General features: G+C 38.2%; 1 protein-coding gene across 1 annotated transcript in view; it reads left to right on the top strand.

Annotated features, from left to right (window-relative positions):
* Positions 1 to 17,754, top strand: part of LOC127574447 (collagen alpha-1(IX) chain-like) — a 74,629-nt gene that overhangs the window by 12,546 nt on the left and 44,329 nt on the right. The window contains exons 7-10 of the mRNA XM_052023463.1: positions 6,693 to 6,863; positions 7,648 to 7,683; positions 10,288 to 10,359; positions 12,455 to 12,499. Of these exons, the coding sequence (XP_051879423.1) occupies positions 6,693 to 6,863; positions 7,648 to 7,683; positions 10,288 to 10,359; positions 12,455 to 12,499 (324 nt within the window). The remainder of the gene's footprint in view (positions 1 to 6,692; positions 6,864 to 7,647; positions 7,684 to 10,287; positions 10,360 to 12,454; positions 12,500 to 17,754) is intronic.

Genomic DNA, 17,754 nt, shown 5'->3' with positions numbered 1-17,754 from the left:
TAGTTAACAGAATCAAAACTGAGATCCCCTTGGCCTCTTGTGGCTCAGCTTGTCACTGATTGAACATCTTGCTGAATTTATGAGCCAGATAATCTCCATTTAAAGGACTATTTATGTGCTTGTTTAAAAGAGATGAACTCTTACTCTGAAAGGATTTCCTTCAACTGACATACTTCTTTTAAATTAATGTACTAATTCTTGTCTCACTACCCTTGAAAATTAAACCTCGGCATAGATAAGTATAGAATCATGTTTTGTACAAAATGAGGGGTGAGTGAGTTCTAAAGTCCTTTCCCATCACTGAATGATATCTTTATAGGAGCAAGGGAGGTGAGTGCATTCAGTTTTATTAGGAGTCTCTAAGTCTCAGTTGTGCAGCATTGTCCAATGATCCACCTAGATAAGGAGATCTCGTATCTGAATACTGGGCCAATGGATCTAAGAAGGAAGAGCAGCCACTTCAAGTCACTCACCATCATTACTTGGAAATCTATTGTCAAACCTTCTTCATTGTTGGGCTAAGATCCTGAAACTCTAACTACACTGAAGAGCAGTGAAATGCTTGTTTCAAGAAGGCAGCTTACCATAACCTTTTTCAAAGAAATTAGTGGATTAGAAATGTTTACCTTGCTGGACTGCCCACATCCATGAATACATCAAGAAACTGTTCAGCAAATAACTGTGCTAACTCACAGCTAGGTGCTGCCATTTCTGTAATCTCTCACTTGAGTTGATGTTGGCCATAAAATCCAAATTTGGGTGGCAGTAATGAAATGAAAAAGCAGTGACTCTGTCATATGACGTCCATGGAGATTTGGGCACCATGACTGCTGATTCATTGCCAGCAGCCTTATGGCTGATGAGGCAGCAAAAAACTACTTAAAGAATTATGGCTGACCCAGTATAAATTGAGAATAAGCACCTGGCTGAGGTGACAAATGGTGATTTGGTATCAGTGGGAAAACATCCACATTAATAGAAGTAGGGAGAAAAACAGGTTGGGAAAACAAAAACAGAAACTTTTGAACAGATAGCCAGCTAAGCTTAATGTTTGTGGAATATACCTAAGTATATACTTAAATTCTGGACCAGTATTTGGCTAGATCTAAGATTAGTCTTGTTTGGTGAAGTTCTATTTAAACAAAAAGTGGCGAACTAAACCAAAAACAATAATATATCTCAGAATTGTGCACAGTTATCATACTATGCTGACAACCCATGAGTTCAAATCAAGGCAAAAGCAAGTTGTGTAACTAAATTTAATAAATCTCCATGTTTGTGAGTTCATGGCAATGACTTGTAGTTCACCAAAAGGAAAGCCTGATTGGCTCCAGGCCATACCATGTGGTTGACTTCCAATAATTGATGGACAATGTACATTAACGTCACCACTGCCTGTAAACAAATTTATATACAAATGTTCAGATACTCAAAATAAACAGTTGTCTCTCTCTGCATAAAATTGACCAACTCAATTGCACGCGGCATCTTTTCTGTCAATGAGCAAATGTAGATAACAAGAGTGCATGTTTTCATGAGACACTGTTATGTAGTGTGGAAAAAGTCTCCAGGGACCCAGGTGGTATGTAGAGTATCACTCTTTTAAATCCGAATGAGATTAATTGGATGCGGTTGGAACCAGGAAGGTCATGAAGAATTCTTTACTATGGGAGAGTTATTTGCACATTTAAGATTGTACTAACAATTACTTTTTCCATTTTTCCTCCCTCAGAGAATTATCCCTAATTCTGAGGTATTCCATGACTCCTTCTAATGGATGCAGTTGACAATTTTAATAGCTTTTAGAATTAGTGTGTGTTAAATAAAGTACCTTGTAGTATCTCAATTTATGCACGAATCAGTAGAATAGAACGCATGCAAATTTTTTGGTACAATCCCATTAGAAATCTTAATTTGTTTATTTGCCTGCATGTGCTGTAAGTGCCATAAATTACTTATATTTAAAATACTTTAGATTCAGGAGACAGTATCAATCTCTTTTGAATTTTTCCTTTGGTTTATTAAGAGGATTAATGGTTGTACTAAACTCTTCACCATGTCATTAAAACACAAAAATTCTTTTTTCTTATTTTTCTATATAGAAAACATCTTTCTTTCAATTTAGAGAATAAAAATGGTAATAACCCTTATTTATATGTCTTCAAGATGTATTATCAACCAGTGGCTCTGTGGAAAATAATCTGAGGTGATTCTCAGAGGTGTAAGGCAAATAGGAATCCAATTTAGAAAAGTGGCCAAAAACTCATTCAAAAAGGTGGGATTCTGTGTTGGGGAAGAAGGCGGTGATAATTTAAGCAACTTCGAGAGTGGCTCAAACACTAAATGAGGTGAAGGAGGAAGGTTTGCCAAACGTCAGGGTTGGAAATTTTGAGGAAGGCACAGGTGCCTTGGAGGAGGTTATTGAGATAAGGGAGAATTAGACCAAGTAGGATTAAAGCAACATGGGCCCAGAAATTCTGCTGTGCTTAAATTAGCAGTTCAAGAGAGGCGTAAAACACTGCAACAGCTATTTGATTGTTCCAGTCCAGCAATTTAATTTCATGCTTTGTTAGCGTTAATGATTTTCCCTCCCCCCTCCCCCCTCCCCCCAACCAATGCCACAGAAAGGTCTAAGATGCTTTGAACTCCCAGCTCCTGAAGAAGGCTAACACACATCCATCAGATAATGCCAGGTGCACTGCAAACCCTGTTGCTGAGCATGTGCACAATGGACCTTAGTGTGGAAATATCTTCACTCAAGTCCATTGTGCACACGCTCAACAGCAGTTTAAGTTTGTCATTAGATTTTGTGCAGTGCAAAGGGAATAGTGATGTCTAGTTCATAGTCTAATTAGTGAGTTCCGTGAACCAGGACAGTGGCGGTTATCATGGTTGAACCTCTAGGCACAGTTCTGATATTGTTGCATCTACACAGTATCAGGTCAATTAAATCTTGGTTTCCAGTGTTATCTATCCTTTAAAGTCAGTATAGCGTCAACATTTTGGGCTGTGCTTCAAAGAGTTAGATGGTCTGACACGGCCTCTTTAGCAGCTTGGCACTTTCCTTCTTCAATTGGCTGAAGGCTGTCACTGTTCTCAAGATCTGAAGTAAAAGAATGGAACTTGCGATGTGGGAGAGCAAAGAGAAAGTGCAGGTATATGTGACAGTTTTCATGTTGTGAGGGAAAAGCATTTCATAGAAAGAAACTAAGCACATCTCCTCGAGCATTGACATGGCCTCCCTCCTCTTCTCATTGTTGCCTGGACACCCTCTAGAAATCACTTGCTGGTGTCACTTATTAGGTCAGGCAGGATCCATGGAAGAGAAACAGAGGTCAACTTGTCAGGTCAAAGGCCCGTTGTCAGAACAGTTGTTATGAAGTGTCTTCATTCTGAGATGCTAACCCTGTTTCTTTCCCAACAGGTGCTGCCTGACCTCTTGAGTGATTCCAACATTTCAGATTTCCAGCGTCGGCAGCAGCTTTTTCTGTTTCCATTTACAATTTCCAGCATTTGCAGTTTTTTTTTGAATTTCACTCTCTAGAATCTGGTGTGAAGGCATGTTCTACCTCCTCTTGTTGCAACCTGATGCTTACACTCATGTGTCATCTTCTCTCAAAAAGGATTAAAGTGAGAACCTTGTGGGAGGTTTGTAGAATGTGGCTATGGTAGAATCTCTGCAGGAGGAAACAAGTGCTTATTGTGGACATGAAATTTTGCAGATGCTGGAATCTGGAGCAACACATACAAGATGCTGGAGGAACTCAGCAGGTTAGGCAGCATCTATGCAGAGAGATAGTCGACGTTTCGGATCGAGACCCTTCGTGAAGGGTTTCGACCCGAAACTTCGAGTACTTAATGTTATGTGGTGCACTGGGTATTATAAATAACAAAGCTGTGACTGTAATGAAAGAGTACGAGAGAAGTCTGATCTTAATATCTTCAATTGGATCCTTGAGTTTTATTCCTGGGTGTAGCCGTGTTCTCTGGATGTTGTTCCTGGCATTGACCTCCTGAGTGATATCTTTCTACTTTATGCTTGACAGATACCCAAGCGTGAAGAAAATAGAATCCTCCTCCACCAATGTCAACAAAAAACCATGATGTTCATTTTGCCCCGCACAGTCCACCCTCTGCAAGCCTTGCATCCTTCACCTCTCTTATTGTAGGTGCCTTTCTTCAGAAAGGGTCATATTTAGCTCAATGGTCTATGATTCCCAATGATATAATAATGTACAGCCAGATGCACAGGTCAGCAGAGATTCAGTGCAATGGAGAAAAATAAAGGCCTTGACATTGATAGAGGTGGTGGGGAAGGTTTATTATGAAGTGGCCATGCAGGCCACAAATGAAGGTAGGCAGCTGTTATTAAGAGGATCTGATGCCCAACCCTGGAGAGAATGTCTAATCTGATCTGGGTATGGAATCCAATCCCTGAACAGGGATATGTTTGGCTGGGAAGTCTAGGCAGAAGGGGTGAAGGGTGTGTTGAAGGTGGTAGGCTTCTGAGGAGGAAGTAAGGCCAATGAACTGTGGAAAGTCATGCCTACTTCTCCTGCTCCAGAAGTTTTGTTGTATGAGCACTTTTTAAATTTTAAGTTCTGATCTGACCCTGATGCATCAATTTGTTGAGTTAAATTTGCTCCATGAAGTGAGATAGAGAGAGAGAAACTTGCACATCCTGTCAGGCAGGCTACATGTTGAGATGTAGAACCGTAGATGAAAATTTGCATTCAGTCATGCATTACATACGTTCATCCACCAAAGTAATGTCTCTGGCAGGTACAGGAATGCAAATAAAATCTATTTGTCGCCACGTAGAATATATTCATGCCTATGTACAGTCACATTTTCACAACATTCATATTCATGCACACATACATAAACATAGCGGTGCAAAACATTGCAGTTAGTGTAAGCTAAGCAACTTCTCATATGGTGCCTAAAGAAAAAACAGCAAGAGATGAGGTGCTGTCTCTTCAAGTAGTTGCATGCTTGTCTGTATGTTATCAGTAAGATCAAAATTTTGGGACGAAATGATCTGAACTGCTTGAAGAAATGTTTTCAGTGATTGCAGTGTTTTAATTTAGTTTCTATTTTACTAAGTCCCAGTGGGAATTTCATGAGTGGTACCAAGTTTTGTTTAGTAATCACCCATGTTTCAAAAGAAAGTAAAAGCTAATTTAGATGAGGATTACAATGCCTTTGGGGATTTAATGAAATGTTGTGTGGCACCTGTGAGCTGTTGCCTTTTTGCAGTCTTCTCACTTTCTCCCCTGAAGCTGCTGAACCATTAGTGGGAATGGACTCACATTCACAGGCACTCCTGCAGCATCTTGTCCAATTAACTGATACTTGGCAAAGCCCATTGGTATGCTGCAGGGAAAAACTCACTGCTGACCTGTGGGCTTATGACCATTAATTTTAACATATGGAAAATTAGCTGATTTTTTTTCTGATGTATTCCCAGCCTGTACCATATGAGCTGAAGCAAAATATCCCAGGCTGAAGTTCACAATTCTCCATTGGCTACAAAGCACTTTGGGGTGTCCTGAGTGTGTTAAATTTAAGATTTGAAAATTGAAATTCTCTGGTAAAATGTAAATACTTAAATCCTCTATCTTAATCTAATCTTCTTTCAAAACAGAAAGTGGATAATAAATGGAGCCATAGATGTGTTCACTAGAAGGTGAAATTGAAATTCAGAGGCTGTGATAAGGGCCTGATAATGAGATTTTATGCTTAACCCTAGTTATCAATGCAGGGAAAAAAATGCAATTTAGGTATAATATAGGTTGACAATTTGCCATTGTCCACTTTGCACTGTTATCAAAGTGTAATACCACCCTAGTTTGTACTTGCATGTGAAGAGTTCCCCAAAATGAAATTGTAAAATCTGCTTTTGATACACTGTGGTCTACTTAAGGAGACAAGCAAACCCTGAGTGAGATAGATGCCTTCCCAATGCTGCCCTACATTCTTTGTAAATCTTCCTTTCCTCTGGGAAAACAACTTTGTTTCTTCACTACAGAGTGTTAGGATTGTGGTGGAACATCTTTCCTTCAGGGGTAGATAAATAAATATGCTAATAAAGAAAGCTTTTAAAAAGCGTAAATTCCTTCCTTCTAAAATGGCTATAAAGTAATGCAAAACTTCTTGTATGTGCTTCGTACTTTGCATCATTTGCAAAAATCAGGGAAAAATTTGATTACATATCAGAAGAATGTATTAGAAAGAAAAAGTAATGAGTGGAATATTTTTAATTGAACTGGATGCACAATTATGAGCATGAGGTGAGAAGAAAGAAGCTATTAAAACTATTGAATTTATCCAAATGTTCCATTTTAATTATCTCAGAGGAGTTCTTGTCAAGTGTTATCTTGGAATTGATTGCCATAATAGGTGCTAGTGAATTAAACATATCTTTAGAAAAAGATATGTCTCGTAGATCTTTAGAAAAATAATAATAAAATTCCCAAGGTAAACTCAAAGGTGCAGAATACTCACTGACATTATAACTGAGGAATTGAAGACATTTCTTCAAGTTCACTGTTCAGCATTTCCCCAATTATAGACTGATGAATAGGTCTTTTTGTGCAATTATGATACCCCACCTAGGTAGATTTTATGGTAATTTATTCCTCTTAGCATGTCATTTTATTAATTCTTACTGATGTGTTATTTTTTATTAGCCTGATTTCGGTTTCAGAGGTCCGGGGCCTGATTATGGAAAACCAAGCCTGCCAGGTCCAATGGGTCCTCCAGGTCCTGCAGGACCACCAGGTTCTCCTGGTCCACCAGGTCCTTCAGGATCTCCAGGAATTCCAGGATCACCTGGGCTGGATGGAAGAGATGGAACTGATGTAAGTCTTTACTGCTTATTTATTCCAAATGCCCAGAGAGACTTCTTAAGCTCTCATGGAATCAGTGCCACATATTCAGTTTTTCAAAGCACTTATTTTTGCAGATATTCTTCAATAAGCTCGGTATAGATGTCAAAACTTATTTCCTCTCATAGCAAGTCAGTGTAAGATCCTAAACTACCTGGCCTTGCTATTAGTCTGGCTGTTAAGTTGTAGATTCTGCAGTACTGATATAAAGGTCTGATCAGATCTCCAGAATTGGTTTCATACATTTGATTTTGTGCATTCATTGAGAATGCAGCATACAATTCCTGATTCATGCATCGCCAAGGGCAATTCCATTTTGTGTACCTATGAACAAAATACTATCAATAGGTTGCTGAACTCCCTGGGATTGTACTCCTATTTAGCAACATTTATTCTCTTCATACTTTTAAATAACAAAAATCTATTAATCAGAGTCTGAAAATCCCAATTGACCCAGCTTCCCAAAGAAGAGTAAGTTCCAAAAAATCCATTACCCTTTACATAATGCACAATACAGTACCACCTGACTACAAAATGGCCTGGTTCTAATTGTAAGATTACGTGACCATTTTATGGAAGGATTGCAGTTCTTGAACCTCATTTGCAAGTTATTTAGGTTGTGGCTAATCCTCTGCCTCACGTACATATTCCCACATCTTTTGACCTGCGTTCAAAATTAACTCTAAAAATAAATAAATATGTAGGAAATACTGTGTGCTTATTGTAAATGTAACTGTGTCCAATTTTCTTTTCAAAGGGAGGAGTGGGCCCTCCTGGTCAGCCAGGTCTTCCAGTAAGTATTGATTGTTTTCAAGAGTCATTTGGCTAGTAGCAACTATGTGAAGTTTTATATAAAGAACAAGGGTACAATTAGTGAAGCCAGATGAATTCTGCACCATCTTGTAGGAGATTCCATGAGGTGTTGTGTTTACTACCCTGTCTGCTGCAAGTTTCTCCCCACAAGTTCAAAATTAGTTCCAGCCAACCTTCAGTATATTAGTACTTTTCACTGTCAATGTTGCATGGCCAATTGAGGTTTGAGAGTGAATTTAGTAGGATTCTATTTTACTCATTTGGGAACTTGGGTCTGTTAACCTTCTGATTTTTGTTTCAGCAGGGAAGAGATAATTGAAAGATGTAAAAGACCAAGGCCCATCTAAATTACTTTTTGCCATCCTAGCAGTCAGACAATACAGTGGTAATGGAGCTGCACACCAGTGTCAAGAGTAAATCCCTGTTAATTAAGTACAGAAAGTGCAGGAAATCATATAGAATCAGAATCGGGTTTATTATCACTGACATATGTTGTGAAATTTGCTGTTTTGCAAGGCATAAAGACATAAAAATTACTATAAGTTACAAAAATAAATAAATAGTGCAAAAGGGAAATAATGAGGAAGTGTTTAAGCCAGTTAACATTTCAGACAAACAAATGTGCATCACCTGAAAGATTAACTCTGTTCCCTCTCCAGAGAAGTTGCCTGATCTGCTGCAAATTTTCATTATTTTCTACCTATGTTGCTGCAGTTTATTCTCCTCTTGTAATCTCTTTCAACTTGTCTGCAACAGATCTGAATGTGAGGAGTAGTTTATGAACTTCATGGATCCCAGGCGTAGATGTTTGAACAACATTTAAAGATGTGGGATAACTCAATGGTGCAGCTTGTAGAGCTGCTGCCTCAGCTCCAGTGGCCGGGTGGGTTTCCTCCAATTGTTCCTGTTTCCTCCCATTTTACCCAAGACGTACAGTTACATGGACCTCCTAAATTGCCCTTTGTGTGCCGATGAGTGGTAGAATCTGGGGGGAGGGGAAAGAGTGGGATTAATCGAAATGGGGGAAGAATAACATGGGTTAGGGTAGGATTTGTGTAAAGATGGTGCCTTCGCCTCATCAGATCTCAGGGCTGAATAACATTTGACAATTCAAGGTATTTCTGTTCAGCTTTGAGGAAAGCTCTTCATTAAGTGCATATCCTCAAGCTTAAGAAAGTTCCTATCACAAAGCACATGATACTGTACATCCAGTATGCCTGGTTAAAAGCCAATTGATGAAATCTTTTTTTTAAAAAGTGATTAACTGTCAAATACTGTGAGGTGTTAATACATGTGATTAACTTGTTTGTATATGCCATGTTTTTAAATTTGAATTCTGCAGTACCATAATAACTAAATTCCAATGAAAGCAAGTTCATAAACATACTGTGACCTGTATTATTGAGGCAATTTTTGCAGCAATGTACTGCAATACACCTTGTGTTCAGTTTTGGATTCTTGCCAAAGATGATACGCTGGGTAAACATGCTTAAAGGAAAAAGTAACAATTATTTAATTAAATTATGCAGGGAAATCATTTCTTATTTATTGGTTTTGGCATATTTTAGAAATTTTGATGTCCAATCTGCCTGTCGTTACTTTTTTCAATGTAAAATAATGCAAAATGGGGCTAAATGATTAGTTGGAGGTACCCATTTTTATTGCTCTCTTTAGTTATTCACAGTAAAGGTAACAATTTAAACATAAAGTTGTAAAACAATTACCACGTTGTTTTCTTTTATAAAATTCATTTTGGGATCTGGGATTCGCTGGGAGGGCCAGCATTTATTGCATATCCCTAATTTCCCTTAAGAAGGTGGTAGTGAGCCAGTTTCTTGAACTGGGATAATCCTTCTGGTGAGAATGCTCCCACAATGCTATTTGGATGGAAGTTCCAGGATTTAGAGCCAGTGACACTGAAGGACTGTCAGTATATTTCCAAGTCAGGATGTTGTGTGACTTGGAGGAGAACCTGGAGATGTTCATGTGTGCCTGCTGCCCATGTCCTTGGTAGTAAGGGTTGTGGGTTTGGTGAGGAACTGTCAGAGTAGCCCTGGCCAGTAACTGCAGTGCATTTCATATATGATGCACCCTGCAGCAACTATGTGTCTCTGGTGGAGGATGTAAATGTTTGGAATGGTTGATGGGGTACCAGTCAGGCAAGCTGCTTTGTTCTGGATAATGTCCAGCTCTTAAGAGTTTCTGGCACTGCACTCATCCAGACAAGTGGAGAGTATCTTATTCTTCTGACTTTTGCCTTGTACTAATGGCCATGTTCACAGTAAGTGCAAATCGCAATTACAGATAGAATTCCACAACAAGAAATTGTCCAGATGCAAAATTTGTCAAACATAGTGGAGGATACCAGTGATACTTCATGATCAGTCCCCAAGCCTTCAGTTTCCTTTTACATCTCAAATTGAAATGTTCTCCTTGAAAGACTATCATCTCCCCATTGACCTTAATTTTGACAAAGCGTTGATATCTATGTTACCAGTGAAATACCTAGCCTGTGGATATTCTCATTGAAATTCATTTGAGTAAGATAGCCTTTGTAAGAAATGTGCCAATTTGTTCTATTCAGGGTCAGAAAGGGGAGCGTGGTGATACTGGGCTCACAGGACAACCTGGAAAGCCTGGCCTTCCAGGAATTAATGTAAGTACTACAAGCTATTCTCAGATTCTTCTGTATTATGAAACTTGCAGAACTAGTTTCTGAGTTTCCTTATTGGGTATATAGATTTCATTCAGTTCACTACAATTTCTGCATGTTGTTTGGAAGTCCGAGTCATAGCTCCATCATTTTTCCTTTGACAGTTCCATCTTGAATCTTTATTGATATTCTCCATCTCATTATCCCCTATGACCCCAAATAAACCTTGCACCTTTTCACTGCTAGGTGCAGGGTGTGAAAATATTCCACATTTAAAAAAAAACATTCAAGGGATGTGGGCTTCGCAGGCTGAGCCAGAATTTAATTGTCCGCCCCTAATTGCTCTTGAGAAGATGGCGGTGAGCTGCCTTCTTGAACTGCTGTAGTCCTTGAGGTGCTTGTATACCCACGATACTGTAAGGGAGGGAGTTCCAGGATTTTAACCCAGTGACGATGAAGGAACAGCCATATATTTCAGGGTGATGTGCGGCTTGGAGGGTAACTTCCAGGTGTTGGTGTTCCCATGCTTTTGTGACCCTTGTCCTTTAAGCTGGTAGAGCTTGTGGGTTTGGATGGTGCTGTCTAATGAGTCTTGGTGAGTTTCTGCAATGCATCCTGTAAGATGGTACAAAATGCTGCTACTGTGTGTCAGTGGTGGAGCAAGTGAATGGTTGTAGATGGTGTGCCTGTCAAGCGGGCTGCTATATCCTTTATGGTGTTGAGCTGCTTGAGCGTTGTTGAAGCTGCACTCATCCAAGCAAGTAGAGAGTATTCCATCACACTCCTGACTTGAGACTTTAGATGGTGGGCAAGCACTGGGGAGTTAGGAAATGAATAACTTGCCGAAGGATTCCTAGCCTCTGACCTACTCTTTTAGCCACAGCGTTACATGACCTCTCCATTTCAGTTTCTGGTCAATGGTAAATCCCAGGATATTGATAGTGGGGGATTCAGTGATGAGAATGCAATTGAATGTCATGGGGTGATAACTGTATTTTCTCTTGTTAGATATTGTCGTTGCCTGGCACTTATGTGGCACAAATGTTACTTGCCACATATCGTCCCAGGCCTGGATATTGGCCAGGTCTTGGTGCATTTGGATGTGGACTGCTTCATTATCTGAGAGTCACAAATGGTGTTGAACATGAACATCCCTATTTCTGACCTTATAATTGAAGGAAGCAACTAAGGATGGTTGGGCCGAGGACTACTCTGAGGAATTCTTGCAGAAATGTTCTGTGGCTGAGGTGCTAGCTATGATTCTAGCTAGCAGAGGGGTTTCCCCCTGATTTGCATTACTCCAGTTTAGCCAGGGCTCCTTAATACCATAATCGATCAAATGCTGCCTTGACGTCAAGGGCAGTTACTCTCACTTCACCTGTGGAGTTCAGCTCTTTGGTCCATGTTTGGACCAAGGCTGTAGTAAGGTCAGCAATCCCCTCTTTCTTAATAAGTCTCAAGTTCATTCTAGATGAATAGCATTCCAATCTCTGGGTCTATAGGCTCACCTTACAAGCAGTTAAAAGCTTTTCTTCTCAAAGTCGAAGACCCTTTGGTCTCTCATAGCCAAACTTCATCTCTTCTCAAATGTTTTATCATCATTTGCTTAATTCTTTTATCTTATATTAATCCAATCATTTTTCATATGATCTTTCTGAGTTACAAAGGCTCCATTGTCCACCACACTAAAATGAAAACTCACTATACTACTTTAACCCATACTTTCTAAAAGGCATCAAACTGATGCGTTTCTTATGTTCTATTACAAATGGAATGCATTGTTTTGAGGGCCTTGGACTTTACCTCAAATTCCTAATAGAGAAAGCAAAGCACAGCTGACATTGTACCTCAGATCCTTCCCAAAAAGAGATAAAAGCTCACAAATACAGCTGACACTATTTGGTGGAAAATTGGGATATTAATTATACATTTGTATTCCCACAGTCTAACTACTCAACTCTTACTGGAAGCAAACTGCTTTATGTTGTACCATGGATCTCTTATCCTTGTTGAGTTCAATCAATACATGGAAATTATGTTTTCAGGGAGATTTGTATTAAATTCTAAATGATTAAATATTGCTGTTTGCTTTCACCAGGGACGGCCAGGTCCAATTGGACCAATGGGACCAGAAGGTCGAGTGGTAAGTGACAAAAATGATGATGATCTAAATGTATGAAAGGTGCTTTTTATTCTTGTTGCTATTTCAAGTTCAAAGGTATAATATGCACTCAAAGGTGTTTTTCTAACATATACTTGAGGAAGTGCACACAGCTTATGTGTGAAATCAACAAAGGAAAGTCACCTAGAAATTCATCCCTGCTTAACAATGCTAAATGTGTTGTACACTAAGTCTTCCTTATCTGCTTATTTACAATCTGAGATTCACATACACGAGGTTGGCTGTGTGTTATTGAGAGCATTTGTAAATATTGCATTATTCTCCTGTGATGTCCAGTGAAAATTTTACCATGAGAGGGATTGCATTTGATATCTTGTGCTGTCAAGTATCGATAGTCAGTGTATGACTGAAGCTGGGGCTTGGGGTGAAGATTGGGAAAACCACTGGTCAGGAACATGAGCCAGGGATATGACCAGAACTAGGTTTGGGAGTGCATGCATGTTTCAGCATGTCAAAACAAGCTGAAGCTTACATGGAAGTTGTTATATCCATGGAGGAGTTGACCACTGTTTGTCATTGCAGTCTTGGCATCATTGGGAGTGGCCTTGGTGGCATCTGCATTTTTTTGTTATCCACAGGAAGTTGTGCCCCTATCTCTTGTGAATACTGAAAGCATAGTGTATCATGGTGACAGTGGATTACCCTCTATCTCTGAAATTCATGTCCATTATAGAACTGAAGTGTATGAGAGCCAGAGTAAAATGTATTGTTCCAACTATAAAAACTGACTGGAGACGAATCTACACAATTCAATTATAGAGATCAAAACTGCAATATATTTGCTTGTCAGCTGGCTCTTTTGTTCTTAAACTTTTGTTGCATTTCACAACCACAATCGCCAAGAAGACTAAGTACAAATCAGATGGCTCAGACAAATTTATTTTTTATTGGGCACTTTTTTTGTTCACACCCACTACTCGAGAGTTACTAAATAGAGAATGGCAAATACTCATATCTAATAATCAGGGGCCATATATAAGAATAAAAGAGAATCTTGGAACAGTTAATCTTGAGTTACTATTCTTGCAAAATTCCATCAGGGCTTCATTGATATGTCTTAGAATCTATCATGTCATAATGTTACCTGCCTCACTTAGATACCAACAGATGGGGAAAGCTATGTAGAATAGTGTGGTATTTGTTTCATGAAACTGTAACAAAATATCCTCAGGTAAATCCAGAAGATGAATTGTGAAATGGAAATCGGAATAATCACATGGTTTTCAAACAATTCAAAAAGTAGCTAGTCATAATAAATATTTAAGATTGCAGTGGTAAGGACTAGGAATTTTTATAGGACCACCTAAAGGGATGTTGGATTCTCAAGTGTCTGAACTTCAATTTTATATTTGATATAAAGGGCTATTTTACAGCAAGCAGGTAAAATCTTTTCAGTGCAGATTGATTTCAGGTAGGGAACATGGTATCTAAAATTAAAGGAAAAAATGAAAGAAGATCAACCCAGGATCCTGTATCCAGTATCTACCCTGTTGACCAGTTGGATAGTTGACTAAAATCAAGATAAGCCTCAGTTTTGACATTTCACTCTTAATGCAATAGTCATTTTCTAGAGTCAGCCAGAAAGAGAGCCTTGCATTGTTTTACAGATGCTGTCAGTCTTTCATTATGTCATTCATGAAATTGAACATCTAATATGAGACACCACCTTCATAATTGCAAGAGAAAGTGGTAAATACGGGACATGATTTACAAGTCTGAATTAAAGATCCTTCAGACAAGGCTACCAACATACCATTGATCAGTGCTAATAATCATTTACTTAAAATTACATGATCAATTTACTTGGGTAAAAAATCTAAAGGAAAAAATACATAAGTAAAATGTGGTGCTATACTGTAAACTGCTGTTGTCCTGTCTGGGAATTCTACATTAAAGCCATAACATCTGTGTAACATCTGTTCCTTGTCTCATTGCTATGATGCTTTTTTACCACACTTTCATTTTCAGTCAAAAAATAGTAGGCACAATTTATCCAAAGTTTCATCAGTGCTATCCCTTGCTTGGTGATAGCCAGATGTGTTCTTCTGCGAACCCCTCTTTCTATTTCTCCCTCTTAAAGAGAGCCAGAGTGAAAGTCTATCTATTTCATAGATACACATGGATCTGGTTCTCCATGCAGTAACTAATACAGTGTTCTGTTTTTGCTGCACATCCTCAGAGAAAGCTCAGCAGTAGTGGTTGAGTTAGGTGTTTGAAAAAAAGGTCCACTTTCCCTCATCTTCAAAGGAAATGCACCAAAGCACAGACACAAATTTTCATTGTCATGGCCCAGAGGTACAACTTCAACACCTCAGAATAGCAGCCGGATAAATCATTGATAATCACAGCAGGGGAGCTAATGAAAATTCTTCTCTTTCATCTCACTGCAAGTGCCTAGAAGCTGAGCTAATTAACAATTACAGCAACATGTTGCAGCCTTTGCTCTTTTACCAGATGCTGAACTATTTTTTAATAAGGAATCTGATGATCTTCAGGCTGCTATTAAACTCATGCTGTGAGAGACTCAAATTATACATTTGCAAGGCTCCCAAGGAAATTCTTGAGTCACGATTTTATGGAGCTGCCCTAGTTATTTCAAATATAATGAGACTTTATGACAGATTTCAGAATACATATTTGTCTGTTAATAGGTTTACCAAATATTAGCTCTTGTAAAGCTTTATGTACCAATAAAATAAGGAAACACAAATGATGCCATTTTGATCTAGAAATAATACAACAGCAAGTTATACTCACAAAACACCTTTAATATGGCTGAACATCCGTAAGCATTTTACACCCTTCTAGGAATTAAAGATAGTGGGGATTCTCTAGTTTAGAGTCTCACTGTAAACTGAAAGGAAACTATAACTTTCAATAGATAGAAATTCAAGAGATGGAGATGTGCAGCTTCTTTTAAAGCAACTTCATTGAATGCTAATGCAAAATATTTGTCTCAGTACTGCTAACAAAGCTTGATTTCACTCTTTCCTCAGTATTTGCCTCTTCTGAAGATACAGTGTCATGCCTGGTTAGAGATTCACAGGTTTCAGTTGTGCTTCGTATTCCTCCTTGTTGGTTGTTCTTCTACCTGAGCTGGGCTATAAGTTTCAAGAGGCCATTTTGCGTGATGGAGGATTTGTCTAAACAGTGAACCCGACCCTATCCTTACCTGGTATCCATGGATATGAACTTTCCAATGAGGACCATGTTTTTTTTCATAATTCCTGATTCAGGGGTGTTGAGACCAACCAGTAGCATCTACTTAATTAGGAAGACTGGACCCTATCTGATATTGTGCGATCTTCTATTCAGTCATTAATTCTTAACAGCAAAAGAAAGAATAAATGTAGTGAATTATTTTCTTAACTTTAAGGATTAGTTTGTACAATTTACTAGAAACCAATAAACAATGCAAGAGACAATTGCTTCATAGCAATTGTTTTCAGCTTTTTAACCTCCAAGCTTTGAGCTGTTCTATTTAGAAAGGTTAATCTATGATAGTTTGAACAGATTGAGCTGCAAACTTAGTTTTAATTAAACATTATTGTTGAATGTATTGGCATTTGGAATAAAACAACCATTAGATAGCAAATTTGAATTTACAAGACAATATAATGCTCTCCAGCCAACTTTAAAATTCCACAATATTTATTTTATCTTAAGTCCTAAATTATACATCCCCCACGTTTCTGTTTCTAAGCTTCCCGCATAAAAACCAACTAACATTGCATCACAGTGCTGTTAATACAGCATTTTTTTTAATGTTGCTCATAACTGCAAGCTCATTTACTGAACAATATTGAGCTTAATTTTCATTATTCTTGCAAAAGTAATCATCCTCCTAATGACTTACTGGTCTTCAAATCTTTTCACCACTGCCAATGTTGTAACAATACTTGATACAGATAATTTACACCAAAATAAGAATGTTTGTAAAACACATTAAACAGTTGGGGGCCAGTTGGTAGGAGGCCATTTCTATTTGTCTGCTGCCTCACTTTCTAGTCTGTACAGCAGATGATAAACTTGGTGGAGCTTTCAAAAAAAAGAGGCTTTTCAACCCAGTCTCAATTTACAAGGTGAATGTTTCCATTTAAAACAGGTAGGAGCCTTATTAAAATATTTAAATAGGGGACCCAAGACATTTAGGACTCTAAAGCAAATTTCTCTTTCTCTGAACATGCTCCAGAGTAAAGGAAGTGACAAATTTTCCAATGAATTCTTCTGTCTAGACAAAAAAAATTGTGGTCTTACCAACAATTGTCTTTCATACCTTTATGAAAACCTTTTGGTTTGATACAGTCACAGATTATGACTCCTTACCCAATACCTGTTCAAGTGATAATCAAAATATTCTGCTTCCCTAAAATATTATTAATGTGCCATGTAACTTGGACTGATAAGATGCATTTATATACTCAACACATGCCAACAGAAAGCTAACTGAAGTTGATCAATTGCTTCAAAAAAAGGCAACAAAACTCCAGAAAACTCGGCAATTCCAAGGCTAGTCTAAATATAACTCCATTGTACATGGAAAAAGTAAGTGAAGGTGAATAAGTCTGAAGATTTAATAGGGTCAATGGGCTTATAATTAAGAGGTACCCGTTACCTCCTCATGTGAGACAGAAAGAGAAATATCTCAAGTCTCAAGAGGAATAAATTGTAGTGAAATTAAAACTCAGGAAATTTTCCACCTCCCTTGAAATTTTTTAAAAAGTACATTTTATCTGATGCATTTTAATTTTTCTAGAGTGGAAATAATTTTAAAATTGTAAAATGAAAGACAATTTTTCAGTTGGAAAGCAATAAGCAATGAAAATCCCTTTGCCATTCAGTTGAATGCTTTCCTTCTTGTACCTTATTTTTTTCCCTAACAAAAATAAGTCTCAGTATTGTTTTAATTTCTGGATTCCATAATTAATGTTTTAAGCCCAATGTGAATACAAAAGGCAGTAAGCCTCAAAACTTTAGTGCTCTTAGTTCTTCCAAGTATCAAGTGTGGAGCTGTGCTCTCCCTGAAAATTTTGGGTTCTTTTAACACCCAAATCAATACATACAGACCCTCTTCCCTTTCAATGCCCCCAGATCATAAGTAAATGACGATAAAAACAGAATCACTGGAAAATCTCAGCAGGTCAGGTAGCATCTGTGGAAAGAGAAACAGTCATTGCGTTTGGTCTGTGATCAGTCCAGCATTTTCTGTTTCTCTT

Source organism: Pristis pectinata, chromosome 9, assembly GCF_009764475.1.
Source record: "Pristis pectinata isolate sPriPec2 chromosome 9, sPriPec2.1.pri, whole genome shotgun sequence".
Taxonomy (NCBI): Eukaryota; Metazoa; Chordata; class Chondrichthyes; order Rhinopristiformes; family Pristidae; genus Pristis; species Pristis pectinata.
This window is presented reverse-complemented; position numbering and strand designations above follow the sequence as displayed.